Source organism: Hesperophylax consimilis, chromosome 22 (assembly GCF_061612785.1).
Source record: "Hesperophylax consimilis isolate HC1 chromosome 22, BYU_Hcon_1.0, whole genome shotgun sequence".
NCBI lineage: Eukaryota > Metazoa > Arthropoda > Insecta > Trichoptera > Limnephilidae > Hesperophylax > Hesperophylax consimilis.
Window position 1 is genome coordinate 3,378,143 of NC_142857.1, and position 20,157 is coordinate 3,398,299.

A 20,157-nucleotide genomic window follows, 5' to 3' on the forward strand; every position below is an offset into this window, starting at 1 on the left:
ATTTTTTACCATTCTTTTTTGTTTTCTGGCAAAAAAAGTGTAGTGTGTTGTGCCTTGAGGTTTCTTCTCTCTCCTGATCTTCCAGGAGTCACTTTTCGCTGCTGATTTCCAGATATTTATAAACTTTTTTACTTCTGTCATTTTCCATACTATTATTGTAGTTGTTTACTGTTGTGAATAATGGAGGAAGATTTCCCTCCTGGACCCAATACAAAGCCCCCAGATCCCTCTCCAGACCCCCCAAACGGGGAAAATGGAGAAATTTCTGACAGTGATTCTGTCATTTTGACTTCTACCAAAAAAAGGAAATTAACTCCTTCTTCCCCAATAAAACTTGACTCTCCTTCGACTTCACAGTCCCCCCCAGCACTTTCTCAACTTCCTCCAACAAACTTTTATTCTCCTCATTCCCGTGGCCCATTCATAGTATACGCCCAAAAAACTGAGCAAGGAAAAACAATCCACCCTCTTGAATTTGACGAATTCCTATCAAATAGCAAGAACCTTTCAATCAAGCCTGGAGGTGTAAAAGCGGAGGGTCGCTTCCGAATCTCCGTCAAATTCCTCTCAGGGTCAGCTGCCAACAGTTTCATCAAAAATATCTTCATTTCATCTAATTCAAAGTTCAAGGCATATATCCCTACTTTCAATGTCACTCGCATGGGCCTGGTCAGAGGTATCTCGACCGATCTGTCTATCGAAGAAATTCTGTCTTCACTTTCAACCCCCCAACACATTGGCAATCCCATAAAAGCCAGGAGGCTAAATTACAAGGACTCCTCTGAGGGTATAATTTCCTGGAAGCCCTCCCAATCTGTAGTTATCACCTTTGAAGGTCAATCTCTTCCCTCCCATATATATTTATTCTTCAACTCATTACCAGTTGATATGTATACTTATCCCACCACTCAATGTTTCAATTGCTGCCGTTTTGGTCATACCAAAGCTGCATGCAGATCTCAACCCAGATGTTTTAAATGTGGAGAAAACCACGCAGCCGACCAATGTCCTTCTTCCTCCTCACCCAAATGTTTTAACTGCTCAGGCTCACATACAGCTATCAACACTTCTTGCCAAGAACAATCTCGCCAAAAAAATATTAAAATTTCTATGGCCTCTCAGAACTTGTCTTTTCTGCAGGCTTCTAAACTATTCCCGCCTGTCAAAAAATCATTTGCTGAGGTTTTATCCAGCAACTCCTCATCAAACCCTCTTCCCTCTTCTACAACTTTTTCTCGTTCAACTAAATTCACATACAAAAACGCTATCTCTAAACCGGCTCCTGGATACGATCAGCAACAACACAACTCACTGCTCTTATATCCCAATGGTTCACCACTTTCAAATGCCACAAATGGGTGTGCAAATAATTATAATCCGTCCTCAATGAACTCTCTAAAACTTTCTGAAAAACTCTCCCAAAACAATTCTTCATTTATCCAAACTCTCATTATGCTTCTAATTGACCTTATTTCTTCTCAAACTAATCTACCGTCCAACGCTGCTACTATTATTTCCACATTAAAATCATTTATTCAAAATGACTCTTCAAGATTTCAAAATACTTCAGTGGAATAGCCGAAGTGCTATTTCTAACAAATCTGATCTCCTTAACCTATTAAATTCCAACTTTATTTCTTTGGCTGCTATCTCGGAGATTTGGTTTACTCCATCCACCCACTTTAATGTGGGAGGGTATTCCTGTCTCCGAGACGACCGCCCGGAAGGTTCGGGCGGCGGTGCTGCCCTTTTTATTAAGAAATCCATATCATTTTCCCCAATAAATAATATCAAACCCCCCAATGCTGACTTCCAAATGGCTGCAGCTAAAATAAAGGACACATCCTTTATTTCAGTCTATCTTCCCCCAACAGCCCACTTCAATAAACAAATTTGGTTGCAAATTGTAAGTCAACTAAGCCCTCCTTTCTTTATATTAGGCGATTTTAATGCCCATTCCCCCGTCTGGGGTTCTGCTTTCTCCGACCGAGATGGTCGAAGTGTGATGGATTTCCTAGATCAATCCAACCTTTTCCTTTTGAATGACGGATCTTCTACTAGGATCTCACGCCCCAGCACAAACCCCAGTGCAGTGGATCTCTCGATATGTTCTACTAGTCTGGCTTCTCTCTCCTCGTGGGTGGTGTTCCCCGACCCTTGCTCCAGTGATCATTTCCCGATCACCATTACTTATCAAACTTCTTTCCAATCGGACAAGTCTCATATTTCGACAAAGATTAAAACGAAACACACCAAATGGGATGATTTTAACTCTCATATGGACAAGTTCCTACTAAATTTACCCGACACCAATATATTTTCCGTCAAAGATGACTATAATAACTTCAAATCAATGCTCATAACTGCAATAAATAAATCAAATCCTCCCCCTAAAACTAAATCTCTTTTAAAAAAACTCCCTGGTGGGATGAGGAATGTTCCAAAGTAGTAAGAATTCGGAAAGCTAAATCTCTTTCCTATCGTTACAATATGACTATGGAGAACTATCTTATATACAAAAACGCTGAATCCAATGCCAAAAGGGTATTGAGGTCAAAAAAAAGATCTGGGTGGTACAACTTTTTTCAATTTCAATTCAATTTTCAATTCAATTTGTTTATTCCTTTAAAAACATTACAAAATTACATTTTATTTCGTTTTTAAGTATATTTGTAAAATGGTATTACATAATAGTTAGCGGTGTATAAACTATACCAGCATCAATAGAGCTTGCGTTTTAAAGGCAGCTTCACCGATGCTAAATATGTCGATATCCGAATTAATTCTGTTCAACAGCAAGACTGCTCTCCCCACCGGCATGACCATTGGCAAGTTAGTCCTGCAGGCCGGGAGATAAAACAGTCTATGCTGTCGGTGACGGAGATAACCATCAGGAACATAGAGACTAATACTCTCCATGATAGTCGGATTTACTAACCATCCACGAATCAGTTTGAAGAAGTGTGATACAATATGCACATCTCTTCTGACCCGTAGATGGTTCATACCGAGCATGCCCAAGAGAAAGTCAGTAGGATAGAGCCACGGGTAGTAGCCATACTCCCTCAGGTAGAGGAATCTCAGAAATTTCTTCTGCACTCTCTCCAACATGAGGGAATACTTCACCTGATGTGGGCTCCAAACCACCGACCCACTCTCAAGCCTACTCCTAACCAACGCAATGTATAGCACTTGGAGAACCCGGGTGTCTCTAAAATTCATCGCAGTGCGTAGGACGAAGCCCAGCATTTTCAGTGAAGCACTACACGTCATTTCGATATGAGCATGAAATGTCAGCCTACTATCAAACATGATGCCAAGATCTTTCATAGTGGAGACACGTTTTAAACTTCGGGCATTCATGGTATACCGGTAAAACCAAGTATGACGTGCCCTTGTGAAAGAAAGAATGAAACATTTAGAAATATTGAATTCGATCCGATTCCGTTTACTCCAGTCAACAATTCTATTAATGTCCGATTGGAGTCGAATGCAGTCTTCTAAAGTTTTAATTTCCAAGAATAGTTTTAGGTCATCAGCAAAAAGAAGTGACCTGGAATGCAGAATATTTTCTGTGATATCGTTAATAAAAATTAGAAAGAGGAGCGGTCCTAAATTAGAGCCCTGTGGAACGCCTGAGAGTACAAGGAATAATTTTGACATGAATATTCCATGAGATACAAATTGCTTTCTTCCAGTAAAATAGCTTGCAAAGAATATGAGAAACCGTAAAGAAAAACCTATAGTTGACAATTTATTTAATAATATGTCATGGTTTACGGTATCAAATGCCTTCGAGAAATCATTATATGAGCAATCTACTTGGTAGCCCTTATCTAAAGATTTGGAAACATAATCTGTGAGTACCAGTAGGTTAGTATCTGTTGATCGACCTTTTCTAAACCCATGCTGTTCCGATATTAAGAAAGGCTCTACTTGAAACAGCACATGTTTATGAATTATCGATTCGAATAACTTAGCCGGGGCGGAAAGTATTGCCACTGGCCTGAAATTTTCGACAGATGTCTTTGATCCACTTTTGAAAATGGGACAAATTTTTGAGACTTTCCAGGAATCAGGAAATATACCAGTATCTAAAGATAGGTTGAATATAAAACTTAGTGGCATTTTTAAAAATTCAACACATCCTTTTAAAAAAAATACTGGAAGAAAGTCTGGCCCAAGTGAATGTGTATGTTTCATGTTATTAATTGAAGATTTAACATCTGATTCGTCTATATGACTTATATCAATGTTTTGGGCTCCCTTCACATTCAACTTGGAAGCAGAAATGGGATTTAGTAATGGAGGCTCATTACTGTACACTGATTGGAAATGGGTTGCAAATGCATTGGCTACATCCGCTCCTCTAACTTCCCGATCACCATGCATCATGATGTCTGTTATACCACCATCCTTGCGCAGTGATTTTACGTAGTCCCAAAATGCCTTGGCATCATGCTTGATATCACTCTCTATTGAGTCGACATACGTTCGGAATGCTATATGAACATTTCTTCTAACAACTGCTCTGAGATTACTGAACATTTCATACTCATTTTGGTCACCAGTAGCTTTCCATTTTTTATGGTGAGCATGTTTTTTCTCAATGCTCCTGATGGTATCTCTAGTGAACCACTTCGGATATCTACGTCCACCTCTGTTGGGAGGTTTCCTAGGGAAGCAAGCGTCAAATACATTATATATACATGAATAAAAATGGTGTAGCGTCTCATTAACGGTATCGAATTTAGAAAGTTCATGCCAATCCAATTGGCTCATCATCTGATAAAGTTTGACAAAATCACCCCTACCAAAAATCCATCCCCGCAAAGTGCCGTCTGTAGTTTTAGGTAATTTGGTAGTCTTCGGAGGCTTTTTACAAGAATACCGGAACTCTAATGCGGGGTGATATTTGTCCTCATATACGAGGGGAGAATCGCTATGTATGACATTTAATTCAATGTTACACAAAACGAGATCCAACATCCTCAACTCAGAATTGGGAATACCATTATTCTGGGTGAGCCCAAACACTTCGCATAAAAATTTGAGGTCATTTTCAACATCCTTGCCGCTACGCGCTGAATGGATGTTGAAATCTCCCAAAACAATAATATTCCTTCCTCCGAGAAGATCCACGTTTTCGTGAAACTTGTCGAAGAATAGTTGATATGTTTCCAGAGTTTCCAGAGTTTCAACTTCTGCAGTTCAGTATCTCCGAACACTCCAATTTCGGAAGTTTGGTTTACGATCCGAAGATTTCGATCCTCCTTCAGTTCACCATCTCCTCGAGCGTCTCATTCTAAATGGATAGATTAATTCTTGGGCAAAATTGCCCCCCCTTCTGTACCTAACTTAGATGAAATAACGCCTATCTATAATACTCATATGTCTAATCATTGGCTAGACTCTCCATTCACCTTAATTGAGCTAAAAAATTGTTTATCAATAGTCAAGGACTCATCTCCAGGCAGAGATGGTATACCTTACAGCATAATCAAAAATAGTAATGATAATGTTCTAAACCACTTCTTAAGCATCTTAAACAAAATCTTCCAGACTGGTATAATGCCTGATGACTGGAGTTGTCAAATAATCATCCCTATTCTAAAAACAAACAAATCACCAAATTCTGGATCCAACTACAGGCCAATCGCTTTTTCATCCACCCTCAGTAAACTTTATGAAAAATAAATTAAAAACCGATTAGAATTTTTTGTCGAGAGTAAACAGCTTCTCTCTCCATCTCAATTTGGATTAGGAAAAAAAATCCACTCAAGATAACCTTGCCATCATCAGCACTGATATTAATTTATCAATTTCTAAACAGGAAGTTTGTCTTGCCGACTTTATAGATATAGAAGGCGCCTTTGACAATGTTTCCATCCCAATCCTGAAAAAAAAACTTCTAGGCCTTGGCCTTCCCCCCATGATTGTCCAATCTATTATTAATCTATTTCTAGATAGAAAAATTTTCATTGAACTTCCAGATATTTCTCCTCAAAGTAGGTCTGTTTGGAAGGGTTTACCACAAGGCGATGTATTGTCCCCCTTACTGTATAATATATACACATATGATATGCATGTCACTATTCCCCCACAAGTAAAAGTTATTGAGTTCGCAGATGACATAGTTTTCTTCTTATCATCCAAAATCATCCCTCTCGCCGTCAAATATCTTAACGAAGCCATGAATGCCCTTTGCACATGGCTCACCTTAAATGGTTTTGAACTTTTAATCCAAAAGACTCAGTGTGTCACCTTCTCAAACCGCCATAAAAACCCCCCCGTTCAAAATTTATTTAAAAATTCTCCAATCCCCAACGCTTCTGAAGTAAAATTTTTGGGAGTAACATTTGATAGGAAACTTAAATGGTCTCCCCATATTAATAATTTAGTTACTAAATGCGAAAAAAATTTAAATATCATCAGATCATTATCTGACGTTTGGTGGGGAGCTCACCCTACTTGCATTAAGTTGCTTTACAACGCACTTATTCAAAGCCATCTCGATTATGCCTGCCCACTTTTTAGTACTGCTTCAAAAAATGTACTTGATAAATTAGACAAAATTCAATCTAAATCTTTGCGAATTATAACTGGAGCGATGCAATCGTCACCCATCAATTCCCTTCAAGTTGAATGTTATGATCCTCCTCTTTATTTAAGGCGTCAACTATTTGCTGACAAATTTGTTCTTAAATGTTTAAATTCTAAATGTCATCAGGTTATCCCCAGCGTCTCGTTGTTCATTGACTCAACCCATTCATCTACAATCAGAGCTTCAACTAAACCTCTTCCTGACATTTGTAAAAATTTTAAGTCTCTCTCAGAGTTTCACATCATCCAAAATGATCTACTTCCCTCATACAAATTAAAATATAGTCACGTCACCCTATCCCCAACAATATTTGAAGGGATCGGAATCCTTAAAAGTCATTCCAATCTCCCGGCCCGAACTGTCAATAATATTTTCAATGACATTATTTCATCTAAATGGCCCAACTTTTCTCTTTTATTTACTGATGGATCCAAATCTCCCGACTCTCCTAACTGTGGTATAGGTATTAACGTTTACCACAATAATTCTAATGACAGAATATTTCATTCAATTTCAAATCAATTTTCAATATTTTCAGCCGAGTGCATTGCAATAATAGAATCTCTCAAATATATAATCAAAAATAATTTCGAACATTCCCTCGTTCTCTCTGACTCTCTCAGTTCCCTCCAAAAACTTAAATCCAGTCCTCTTCTTCATCCTGATGATCACTTTGTATGCCTTATTCGAGAGATGATAGCCTCCATTCAAAGCTCTGGTAAAACTGTAACTCTGATTTGGATTCCTGGACATGTTGGTATCATGGGTAATGATATTGCGGATGCCTTGGCAAAACAAGGAGCGTCCAACCCTGCTGTTATCCTCGTAAACCACATTCCCCTATCTGACATTTTTTCCATCATCAAAGATAGATCCCGCAATGTTTGGTCGGAGTATTGGCACATTGCTAGTCAATCCAAGGGAGCCTGCTATGCCTCAATACAAAGGACCATTCCATCAAAACCGTGGTTTCAGCAATTCCCTCATTTTCCCAAAAAAGAAATTTCTTCACTCATTCGAATGAGGATCGGACATTGTTCCGTTCCTTCCCATCTTTTTAAAATTCACGTCGTTGACTCCTCAGATTGTTCATTCTGTGGTCTAGAAGTGGGAACTTTAGATCACATATTTTTTGGTTGTCCCTCTCTAAACAAATATCCTCTCTTCTATCAAGCTATCTAAAATTGCCTCCCCTCCATTCAACATCTCATCTCTTCTAAGTCTGAACTCGACTCCAATTTTCATTATAATTTTGAAATTTGCCCATTTAAATAAAATTAATATTTAAATTCACCTTTCATTTCTCAATAATTTTAAATGATGGCCAAGAACACCCTTGAAGGGAGTGCTATATATATTTTTTAAATTCTGCTAGTAAGTTTTCCCTTACTTTTTAGGGAAATATTTTCCCACAGAACATTTTTTTGCACACAAACCATTCAATTTTTTTACCTGATCAAAGGTACCTTAAAAGTTTATAAAAAATGTATGCATCTTTTATATTTGTAAAATCTTGTAGAATCACCTCCCGAAGTTAGTGCACTTTACCCCCGAACATATTGTTTTATAGGTTGATCTACAAAACAATCATCACAGGGTTTTTCTTTGGTATGTGTATTTATTATAAATAAAACTGTTTAAAATAGTGAACTTTTTTTTAGAAATCATTATAATTTGAGATTTTCACGGCCAAATATTATCGTGATTATTTTTCGCTTTTCATGCAGTCTTCCTGTTCATCCTTTGGCCAACGGTACGGACGTTATAGTGATCACGAGGACAGATGAGGGTTTAGGTATAAAGAAGTGAAGCTGTTTCCACGCGTTAATCCTCTTACGGCCAGTACTTTAGTATAATATTTAATTTAATTAATCTGCTTTTTGAAGAAAAGTTTTGGTGTAGCTGTCTAGTACCGGATAACCAATTCTTTAAGGAGATGGGCTCACCTACGCCAACCCCATTAAAATTAATTGTTTTTTTTTTTTTCCATTGCCTCCCTTATTAGACATGCTCGATGCGTGTTTGGTCTTCCCAGGACTTTAGGAACAAATAAAAGGTAATGAACGACTTCTAAAATTACAAAAAATTTCTTTTGTATATGTTCTTCCATTTGAAATTTGTTCAGCTTGCTTGTGAAAATTTTACTAATTTAAATACATTTAAAAAACCATTAGTATTATAAAAACAAAATTATGATTTCGTCTACGTACCGCTCTCAATATTTCCAGATTTCACCCAAATCGAAAAAAGATGATACGAAATGATTGATTTTCCGAAAGAACATTGTGAATCGAAAAAAGCGGAAGTAAATGAATCCACTTATAATTAACTAATACAATAATAGTAACATTAATAGCTTTAACATTTCGCCAGTGCAACAATCTTTGTAATTGCATCACTAATTTTGATTATCTAGAAAACATATCCGTAAAACTCTCTCAATAACAATGTTCCTTGTTTTGACATGGAGTAAAATAAATCGGATTGATTTTAATGTTTCTAAATGTTTAATTTTATCATTCACTAGGGCGAGTCAGTGAAGGATCTTGGAATCATGTTTGATAGTAGGCTGACATTTCATGCTCATATTGAGACGGCATGTAGCACTTCACTGAGAATTCTGGGCTTTGTTCTACGCACTGCAAGGAAGTTTAGAGATAAACGTGTGCTTATAGTTTTATTTAATTCCTTAGTAAGGAGTAGACTTGAAAGTGGGTCGGTGATTTGGAGTCCACACCAGGTAAAGTATTCTCTCATGTTGGAGAGAGTTCAGAAGAAATTCTTGAGATTTCTCTACATGAGGGAGTATGGCTACTACCCGTGGCTCTATCCCACTGACTTTCTTTTGGGTATGCTCGGAATGAACTATCTACGGGTCAGGAGGGATGTGCGCATTACTACACATTTCTTTAGACTGATTCGTGGATGGTTTGAAAACTCGCTCATCATGTAGAGCATTCATTTCTTTGTTCCCGATGGTTATCTCCGTCACGGACAACATACACTATTTTATCTCCCGGCCTGCAGAACTAACATGCCAATGGTCATGCCTGTGGGGAGAGTAATCTTGCTGTTGAACAGAATCAATTCGAATATCGACATTTTTAGCATCAATGAAGTATCCTTTAAAAGGCAAGCTCTATGATTACTGGTATAGTTGTTATACACACTGTTAATATTAATCTAAGAATTCTTATTACAAAAATATTTTAAAAACGAATTGAGATTAACAATTTTGTAATGTTTTTGAAATGAATAAACGGAATTGAATTAAATTGAATGGAATTGACATCGCTTTTTTTTGGATATTAATTAGGTGTTATTTGTATTTATTATTATTAAAATAACTTTTTTTTCAATCATATTATTACAAAATACAAATGGGTTCAAGGGAAAGACTATTTTCTATTAACTTCTAAGGTTTTTGTTTTTTTTTTGTTTTTCTGTTATGTAGTCAATTATTCAATATAAAAAAAAAGATTTATAAAAAAGTTCTGCCGTCATTATTTGATATTAATTTATAGTGCCTCAAAAAGACGATACAACTGTTTCGCCCAATGGCAATTTCACAGCCGAATTTCTTTATAAATAAACTTTTTTTTTAAATAGCGTAAAATTAAAACAAATTAGACTTGAAAACAATAAACCACGAAACTTAAGTATTCATGAAATATCGGTACGCATTAAAATAAACATAATTTTCTAATTAAATATGAATAACGGGGGTAGATTTGACAACCTCCGTGGTCGAAGGGTAAGGCACTCGACTAGCGAACCGAAGATCGCGGGTTCAAATTTGAGTAATTTGTGTTATTTCTCAAATATATTGATTAAAAATAATTAATAGTGTACTTGCGGCACGCGTGTAAGATACTCTCAGTGTCGCCCTGGTGAAATACCACCATTCAGAGTTAAAAAGTTGCTTGAAATGGCTTTAGCCGTGTTCGGTGACCAGATCTGAACAGCCACCTCCTCTCCCCACTACATTCAGCCTCACAATATACCCCAATTGGGAATGCCATAGTCTCACTGGCTCCGCACGATTGGAAGCAGTTGGGACACTTGTGCGGTATTCACATTAAAATAAGATTTCGTTGATTCGTACGTGCAGGATAATTGTTCGTTATTAATTTACGGCACTCATGCATGCAATATTGGTACTCTAAATAAATAATTCAACCCTTAAACTATCTCAACCTAACCTAACCTGACCTAACAACTTTTTTTACTGTCGACAAACACATAGTGCATATGATAGTGCATTTCGTCATTCTACTGTGGTAGTGTGTAGACGTGTTTATAGAAAGACAATACATTATTAGAGAATTGTCACATTTATCTAAGTTTTGCCGGGAGCGAGGTGTTCCGCGAGTCGGTCACAAACTTAACCCATTATGGACGTGCTGTCGATAATAGAAAACATAAAATTAGAAATTTCAAATATTTCTACGGTAAAGGACTCGAAAGCTAAAAATAATCTGGAATTAAATATAAAACTATTAGAAGAAAAATGGACTCAGGAAAAAATATCTTTTCAAAACGAGATTGTTTGTCTCCGGTCAAAACTAATTGAAAAATTAGAAAAAAAAATCGAGAATACGAGCAATTTTGAAAAAAAAACATACGCAAGTTGTCTCAAAGTAATCCCGGAATCCAAATTCTCATTGATCATCAAAGGTGAAGATTCGAACATGACATCGGATGCTATTAAAGAACAAATCGTAAAGAAAATTAAAATAGCAAACTTGGGTATCGCAGTGAACGGAATACGAAAAGCCTCGCAAAATAAATTAATTATATCTTGTCCTTCAAAAGAACATGCAGAGAAATTGACAGATGAAATCAATAACCCTTAAAAAAAACATGGTTGCAGAGGAATTAAGAAAGAAAAATCCAAAAATATTCATAAGAAATCTTCAAGTAGATTTAACTGAAGAGGACATAATTGAGGCAATAAAAACACAAAACGATGGAATAAAAGATATCATGAATAGCGATACTAAAAACACGATTAAACTAATAAAAATGTTTGAACCAAAAAACCAAAATGGACTCACTAATTATATATTTGAAACCAGCGGAGCAGTAAGGTCATACCTCATGGAAAAGGAAAAAATTAACATTGGTTTTAGCAGAGTACGATTGGAAGATGCCAGCCCCTTGACGCAATGCTACCATTGTCTCAAATTTGGTCACACTGCATTAAAATGTTTTAATAAGGACAAACGTGCGACGTGTTTACATTGCGCAAAAGATCACGAATGGAAGGAATGCCCTAACAAAAACACTGAAGAAAAATGTAGTAACTGTGCACATCAGAACACCTTATTCAAGATGACCCTAAATACCAATCACAAAGCTAATAATACTAATTGTTCTTACTACAAAAAGATGATGCATATCGCTCAAAGTCGTATAGACTATGATTAGGTATGTATTATAATTCTAAAAAACAATTACAATGCTAATCACAATTTTTTCATTTTTTAACTTCATATTATCACTTTCATTTATGCATCGTAATGTATATAATATATTGAGACATAAATATTTCATATCCTTGCCGAAAAATTTTGCCATTTATGTTACAATGCATTATCCCATTGCCACAGTGTTAAACGCTAGTATACTGAAATCTATGATTATATTGATGTTCGCGCACTCTTCGTGTATTCGTATGTGTAGAAAAAGTTCAATATGTAATTATTGGTGCCAATTAGTAAACCTACCTTGTTCTGTACAAAACTATAATCTAACCTGGAACATATCGGAAATACTTACTGCTATATTGTTATGTATCTATCGTATTTATATTTATAAATCCCAATACATGTTTATATATTATTGCTGCCAATTAAAATATTATTCTATATGGGTGACTTGAACTGTGATTTTGATACAGCAGAAATAGATTATGAACGCACGTCAATTTTTGAAAACTGGGCTACAAAAAAACATGTGTTAGGAAATAATAAAATAACTGCCCTCAACTTAAATATACGATCTTTATCTAAATATTGGGACACTTTACTATTAATTGTTTCTAGCTCTTTGAGAAACATCGACTTAATTTCGCTATGCGAAACGTCTATTAATGAAAATAATATAAATCTTTATAAATTACCGGGATTTAATTCGTACCATTTTTGTCGAACAAAAAGATCGGGTGGCGGTATTATTGTGTACGTGAAAGATCACCTTACATTTGAAAAAATAAATATTATGACTAATAATTTTGAATTCGTTTACGGAACCATTTCAGTAAACAAACATATTCGCTTACATCTTTTAGCAATATATAGACCGCCTAATACAAAAATAAAAATATTTCTTGATGAGCTGGAGACAATATTGGGAAATATTGATATAAAAGAATCCGTATTGGTTCTAGGTGATACGAATATTAACTTATTAAATGTACACGAACCCATAACTATGCAATATGAAAACCTCATGTCTCATTTTGGAATGACCAGATGTATAAATGATGTGACTAGAGAAGCGATATTGACTAACTATGTAACGGCTTCATGTTTAGACTATATCTATGTAAGAGTGAAGGAGACGACCGAAATCAGTTCATGCGTATGCGATTCAATAATAGCTGACCACTACCTAACTGCAGCTAGTATTAACTTCTGTTACTATGATAAATGTACCGTCGACAAATCGCACCAAGAGTATTACACTGCACTATCGGACAAAAGGATTGATTTATTGATCGAAATCACCGATTGGAATGCAATGTTAAAATTGTCTGAACCAAACATTATTTATGCAGAATTAAAATCGATTTTTAAAAATATTTATGAAAAAAGTACCTTTACAAAATTAAAAACAAAAAAATTTCGAAATAACCAAAAAACTTGGATGAATGACAGTCTCGCTGAAAGTATTCTAATACGAGATGCCATGTGGAAAAAGTGGAAAAACACGCCTAATAATAAAAAATATGAAATCGCTTTCAAAAAATATAGAAATAAACTTAATAAACAAATATTAAACACAAAAAAGGCATACTATAATAACAAATTTAATCTCTGTTTCAAGGACATTAAAAAAACATGGAATGAAATTAATACAATTTTGGATAGGAAAAATAAATCTAGTTGCGATGAAGTCTTATCTAAATATTTCCTAAAGTCACAATCTTCTGATGCAGTGGTAGAAAATTTTGCTAACTTTTTTGATGAAGGAGTTAATAAGTTGTTAAATGAATGTGATTTCCGAGCGTCTAATCACTTGCAAGAATCCCTACCGCATTCAATGTACTTACCTAGAGCTAATGCTAAGCAAATTGAATATATTATCGGAGGTATGAAAAATTCAAAGTCACCGGGCATAGATCTAATTCGTATGTTTGATTTTAAAAAAACATGTCAAATTACTTAGCCCTGTTATTGCTCACTTTATCAACAGAATAATCGATACGAGCCTCATCCCCGATGAATTAAAAAATAGCATTGTAAGACCTATTTTCAAAAATGGAGATCACTCCGAAATTAACAATTACAGGCCAATTTCTATTCTCCCGGCACTAGAAAAAATTTTAGAAAAATATATTTCGATAAATTTAGATAAATATTTGAATAATTTGAATATTATAGATGAATGCCAGTACGGGTTCCAAAAAAAAAAAGTTGTGATAAATTGCTGGAAAAATTTTCTGATTTTATAAATTCTCAACTTAATTCTAAAAAACATGTACTGGTGCTTTTTATCGACTACTCAAAGGCTTTTGACACTCTCAGCCATATACAATTAATTAAGGTTCTTGAAAACATTGGAATCCGGGGTAAACTCCTCTCATTTTTTAAAAACTACTTAACTAATAGAAAAATGAACGTAAAGATTTTAAATGATATGAGTAAAGGAAGACATATTAAATCAGGAGTACCGCAAGGATCAATTTTAGGTCCAAAATTGTACATTATATATGTTATTGTTATGTCAAAACTCTTTAAAAAGGCCTTTAGATTCATTTTTGCTGACGATACTGCACTTGTAGTATCCAATGAAAATCCTATCATAGCTATTCAACAATTGCAAAGTGACTTTAACGAGCTACTTAAATAGGCTCATGATGTTGGTTTAATTATTAATGTTAAAAAAACAAAATGTATGTATGTAAAATCACCAAGCCTGGGAATATGGAATATACCCAAAATAATTGCTCATAATTCTGAATGTATTCATAGAAAAATTGAAAATATTTGCCACTGTGAAACAATTGACTTTACTAACGAATATACTTATCTGGGACTAATAGTAGACAATAAATTTAAATGGGATAAACAAGTGGCTAAAATCTGTAACCAGCTCCGATCTTTTGCAAGTAATTTTTATAAACTGAAATTTGTTTTGCCTCATTGTACTCTTAAAATATTTTATTTTTCTATGGTCGAATCCATACTCAGATATGGCATACGAACTTGGGGGCACTCAAGCAATATTTATATTAAATATATACAAAACTTACAAATTGCTATAATAAAAAAAATTGTACCACCGAATATCTACAGACAAAGAAGTAATCTAAAACTACTGTATGGTTCTGAGGGCCTACTTCCAATAAAGGGTCTTCTTTGGTACATTATTATAATGGATAATGAGGGAGATAGCAAATATAAAAAGCAACCGGTGCATAATCACACAACAAGATTCACTGAAAATAAGGGCCTCATTATTCCAAGAGTAACAAATAAGTATGGAAGCCGAACGCTTAAATATTTAATACCAGAGATTTTCAATAAATTTAATAATTCTTTTAAACCTCAGAATAATGAGAGACCCTGCCCCAAAAACACTAAGCGTTGGCTAATAAGCGACGAATCAATGTATCTCTGAACTTTATTATTGATGTATTCCTGAACATCTCAACGTACCTGCCTAAATAATTTGTATATAGGTAGGTACTTTGAGATATATTATTTTGTGATATTGTTTATTGTATAACTTTGTGTCATACATGTATTAAAAATTAAAAATGTTTATATATATTATTTGTAGAACCTACAGACAAGCCGTCATGTGTGACAGCTTTGTGGGACTGCATAAAACTTGTATCTTTAAAAATTTATAATAAATAAAAATAAAAATAAAAAAAATAAAATATGTACAAATAATTTATTTGGTGTTTTTTTTCTTCCTAACACAATAATATTATTAACAACCTATTATCGAGTCCATGTCCTTGAAATATCTAAATGTTATTAAATAAATATGAAAATATATTATGATAAGTGATTTTTAAGTGGAAATGTGTTTTTAGTTTCCGTTCCTAATTCGTAGTTTGCTTTAACCAGACTTTCTTTAACCAGACCTACTTTAACCAGACTTACTTTAACCAGACCTACTTTAACCAGACTCACTTTAACCAGACTCACTTTAACGAGACTTACTTTAACCAGTGATTCCTGACATTATTGGAATTACAAATATTTGGTCGCAGGTGACATTTTTGAGTTTTTTGTGGTTTTTCAATTAAATATATAGAAAATCCGCAAGAATTGCACATCTAAGGTTGATGTGAAGGGTTGGGCGGTTATTTGCAATGAGAATCCACACAAACAATGACGTACCTACCTACAATATGATATTTTTAAGAGAAAACTATTTCATTTGCAGCACCTTACAGAGTGTAAGATACTCTCCCTAGTGTATGACCACAATTCAGAATTGAAAAGTTTCTTGAAATGGCTTTGGATGTGTTTGTTGACCAGATCTGAATATCCAGGTACTTCCCTTACCTTCCCTTCTCTTCATTTCCTTCCCCTCCATACTTACCCCTCATACGCCGATGGGGTATGCCATAGTCTCACTGCCCTCAGACGGTAGGGAATCTTGTGCCATTGCACTTTTTTATGACAATTTATTTTTTTAATGAGATTATCATATTAGTCCAATTTGAAATCCAAAACTCCAACGCCGAACACCATTAATACAAATTATAGAAATACCGTGTATATGATTTTCAAAAAATGCAAAAATAGTTTATGCTCAAATGCTTACCTTCAATCTTATTCGAAATAAATTATAAATTTTGCTGTCATGGGCAAGAAAAACATGAACCTGTGAAATCAAATTTATGAGGAAAGTCGATGATACAAAAGAAATGCTTTATTATGTAAAGATTTTTTTATTGTTTAAATTTAAAGAAGAAAAACTGCATGGATAACAAAATAAATCATAGTTTATTGAAATATACTATAGTATCACCGTCGTCTGTTAGGAATCAGATATAAAGTTACCACGCTCCGTGGTTGATCAAAGAAGACTCGACTACGGTGTTGATCTTAGCGGCTGCGTGTTCTGCCTTAGCGATGGCCACTGCAGGGGTGTCCACAACACGTCCATCAATTCCAATGGGAGCGCCTCCATGGGCCCAAGAGTTGAGGGGAGAAGCCCAGCCGAGTCCAGCGTTGTTCCATGCGGCACCACCCAGCTGGTTGGCCCATCCCAGTCCAGAGTTGGCAACAAGACGTCCTCCTAGTCCCCATGTGCCCAAGGGGGCTCCCAGGACACCGGCACCGGCAGCCCATACTCCTGGCCCTCCCCAGGCCTTACCAGCCCAGTCCTGGCTCTCCAGCAGACCTTCTCCCCTCCACTGGCCGTTGTTCAGCAGCAGGGGGTTTCCGGACACCAGGGCGCCCATGCACATGAAGGTAGCGATGAACTGAAAACAAATATTCAAAGGTTAAATAGATTTCTTGCAGGGTTGTTGGATAATGTACAAATACAACCATTATAAATATGTTTCGAATAGATTTTGTCGTGTGGTGAGGGAACTGAGGGTAGCGAAGTCCTGTTTTAACTCGACCGTTTTGCATTTGGTCAGTCTGAAAATTTGTTCTTACGTTACTTTTCCTTTTGAAGTGAAACTTCTTTAGGCGCGTAATGGATTTTCGTGGACGGAGTAAAACCGAGTCAGGATCGACACGAAAATGCGGGTACCCCCACCACCGCTCACCGTTCACCGTTCACTGTTTTCAGTAAAAGCAACAAATCATTAGCATGCGCATAAAAGTTTTTATGTGTTTTATTTAAGTACTTTTTTACTCGTTAGTATAATTTTGTTTGGCGCATGCCTTAGCTGTGGTACAGACGTGGACAGGGCTTTCCTGTACCGTCCGTCCGCCGTTCAGTCTGGTTTAGTCGTCCGTCGAGAGCGCTCGCGTCGCGCGCTTTGCCGTTCCATTCGTATTCCAGTATATAAATATTGTTTACTGTCGAGGAAGTTGTTATAAACTTTAAAAAATATGTTTAAAATGCCGTGTAAATATACGTGTTGTGCGTTCAGCTTGCTGCTGCTGGTTTTAGTGAGTAGTGCTGCCTCCAAAAATGTGGATAATTCCGATAGAACCTTCGAGGAAAGCAATTGCAGTAAGGTGAGACAGTTCCTCGAGACCAGGAACATCTCGGCTGTACCGGCTCGAGGCGCAGACGACAAAGGTAAGAAACCGACAAACCAACAGAACCCACATTCATAAATTGTGGTTCATACGGTTTGGTACAGAATTTCAGTGTTAAAAATGAGTAGTGACGAGATATTTAATTGTAATATGGTTATTTATGTAATATTGTATACTTGTGAATAAATTGAAAATTTTTGGAACTATACATTAATCGAACGTCATTCATCTATAAGAAAATATTAGAAAAAGCAAATCCATGCTTCGTCGTTGAATTATTTAACCTCTAATTTTCAAACTAACCTAAGAGAGAAAATAGAGATGATGAAATGAAAATAGAGAGAGAGGAATACTAGAAGTTTCACTTCTGTCTTGCGTAGGCTTGACACACCCACTTTTTTAAGATGGTAACCGTTTTAATGTTTCAATGAAGATTCTATCTCTAAATGCGATTTCGTCGTGTTTATTTGGACGTTTTTATCAGCATTTATTAAATATCATGGTACCTACTGAAAAAAGAATTGTCATTGAGATAGTGACGTTTCATTGAACAAATTGTAGATAACTTATATTTGAAGTTTCAAAAAGGTAACAAATAATGAATTTTTTTTATAATTCTATTTAAGTGCCTACTTATAAATCTAATGATTTCAGAGGAAAATTTAATATCGATTTAGAAAAACACGAAACATGCTGTTTTGGACGTGATATCTACTATTCACAGAAATATTTTTATTATCAAAAAATTCTTACGATTGGGTTCATTTTGCTTGTGGTACGTTAGCCTTTTCGGAGAAGAAAACTGCTTGTGTCTAGGCAATGCAAGTTCCAAGCTTTATATCATTCTTCTATTACGATACGAGTGGGGTGGGGAGAGAACTAACGGAAATGTCCACTACAACAGTAGTTTATTGCTACGTAAACAACCCATCGAGGAACAAGGTCGCCAAGTGTTTTGCTTCAATACTACATCCTTCTAACAATATTACCTACCCATGCTTGTATAACTAATGCAGACACACTAATAGGCATTTTTTAATTAAAGATATAAATTGATGGATTACGAAAAACCTGACAATATTTGAAAATCTCCTACTAGCACCAGAGTTAGCGGATAATGTTGTTTGTATCGTGATGGAGGACTTAGCCAGCCGAGGAATTTAACTCATGACGCTTTGTTGGGATCCAAACACGATGCCAACTCAGCCACTGACCAGAACCCTCTTTGCTTTTCATGAATGATCATTATATGATTTCATATAGATAGTTGCGATTGCAGAAAAAAATAATATTGTGTGACGAAAAACGGTTACACCTTGATCGTAACCGTAAATTATAAGAAATATGAAACATTTTTCATTTGCCTCTGCCATTCAATCATAAAAAAATATTTAAAATTCATTATACCGAAAATATATATTTTTGAAAATTTCCATATGTATCTATTTTTTATTTGTTTATTATTACAATATCACAGTGAATTGTAAAGTGAACAAATCATAATCGCTACTCCTCAACAAAGAGATACGGCTCTTGTGATTGGTAAGGTAAAATAAGATCAAATAATAAAATCACAACAATAAACAAATAAGAAAAATGCAGAGATTTATCTAAAACTGAAAAAGATGATTTGAAAAAAAAAACTATATTATGCTTTTGTGATAGTAGTGGTATATTTTCAATAGGTTATTGTATGTTATTCCCAGAGATAGGTGCATATTTTTAAAATGCTTAGTGGCAACATTATAGTCTTTTGTACAGATGTAACATATTTTTTCTGCTTAATAAAGTTATGTTTAACAATAACAGACGAAAGGTTAATCTATGTACGCCATCTCAAACTTAATGAAAATAAGTACTAAAATGGAAGAGGTCCTTTTTTTATCTGATATTAGAAGAAAAAAGGCCTAGAAAAAACTTCATTTTTTTTATATTGCACGTTAATTTATAGGTTTACGACTATATATAGTAAAAGAATATTATCAGAAATCCTAGTTAATTTACAAAACAGATGGTTTTTTCTGTCTGTTTTTGCTTTTGAAATTTGTTTAGCATTCTTGTGAAAATTTGTGAAAAAACCATAATTGTATATTATGAACGAAATTAGACGTATGGTTATGTTGTTTATATATTACACATTGA

General features: G+C 35.2%; 2 protein-coding genes across 2 annotated transcripts in view; both read right to left on the reverse strand.

Annotated features, from left to right (window-relative positions):
• Positions 1-20,157, reverse strand: part of LOC149412660 (uncharacterized) — a 320,577-nt gene that overhangs the window by 224,003 nt on the left and 76,417 nt on the right. The gene's annotated exons all lie outside the window — the stretch shown is intronic.
• LOC149412678 (uncharacterized) lies at positions 16,709-18,822 on the reverse strand. The gene is made up of 2 exons (XM_089645317.1): positions 18,769-18,822; positions 16,709-17,279 (listed from the first exon to the last, which is right to left on the reverse strand). Exons 1-2 carry the CDS (start codon positions 18,778-18,780, stop codon positions 16,851-16,853), a joined length of 441 nt encoding a protein of 146 aa, XP_089501443.1. The 5' UTR covers positions 18,781-18,822; the 3' UTR covers positions 16,709-16,850.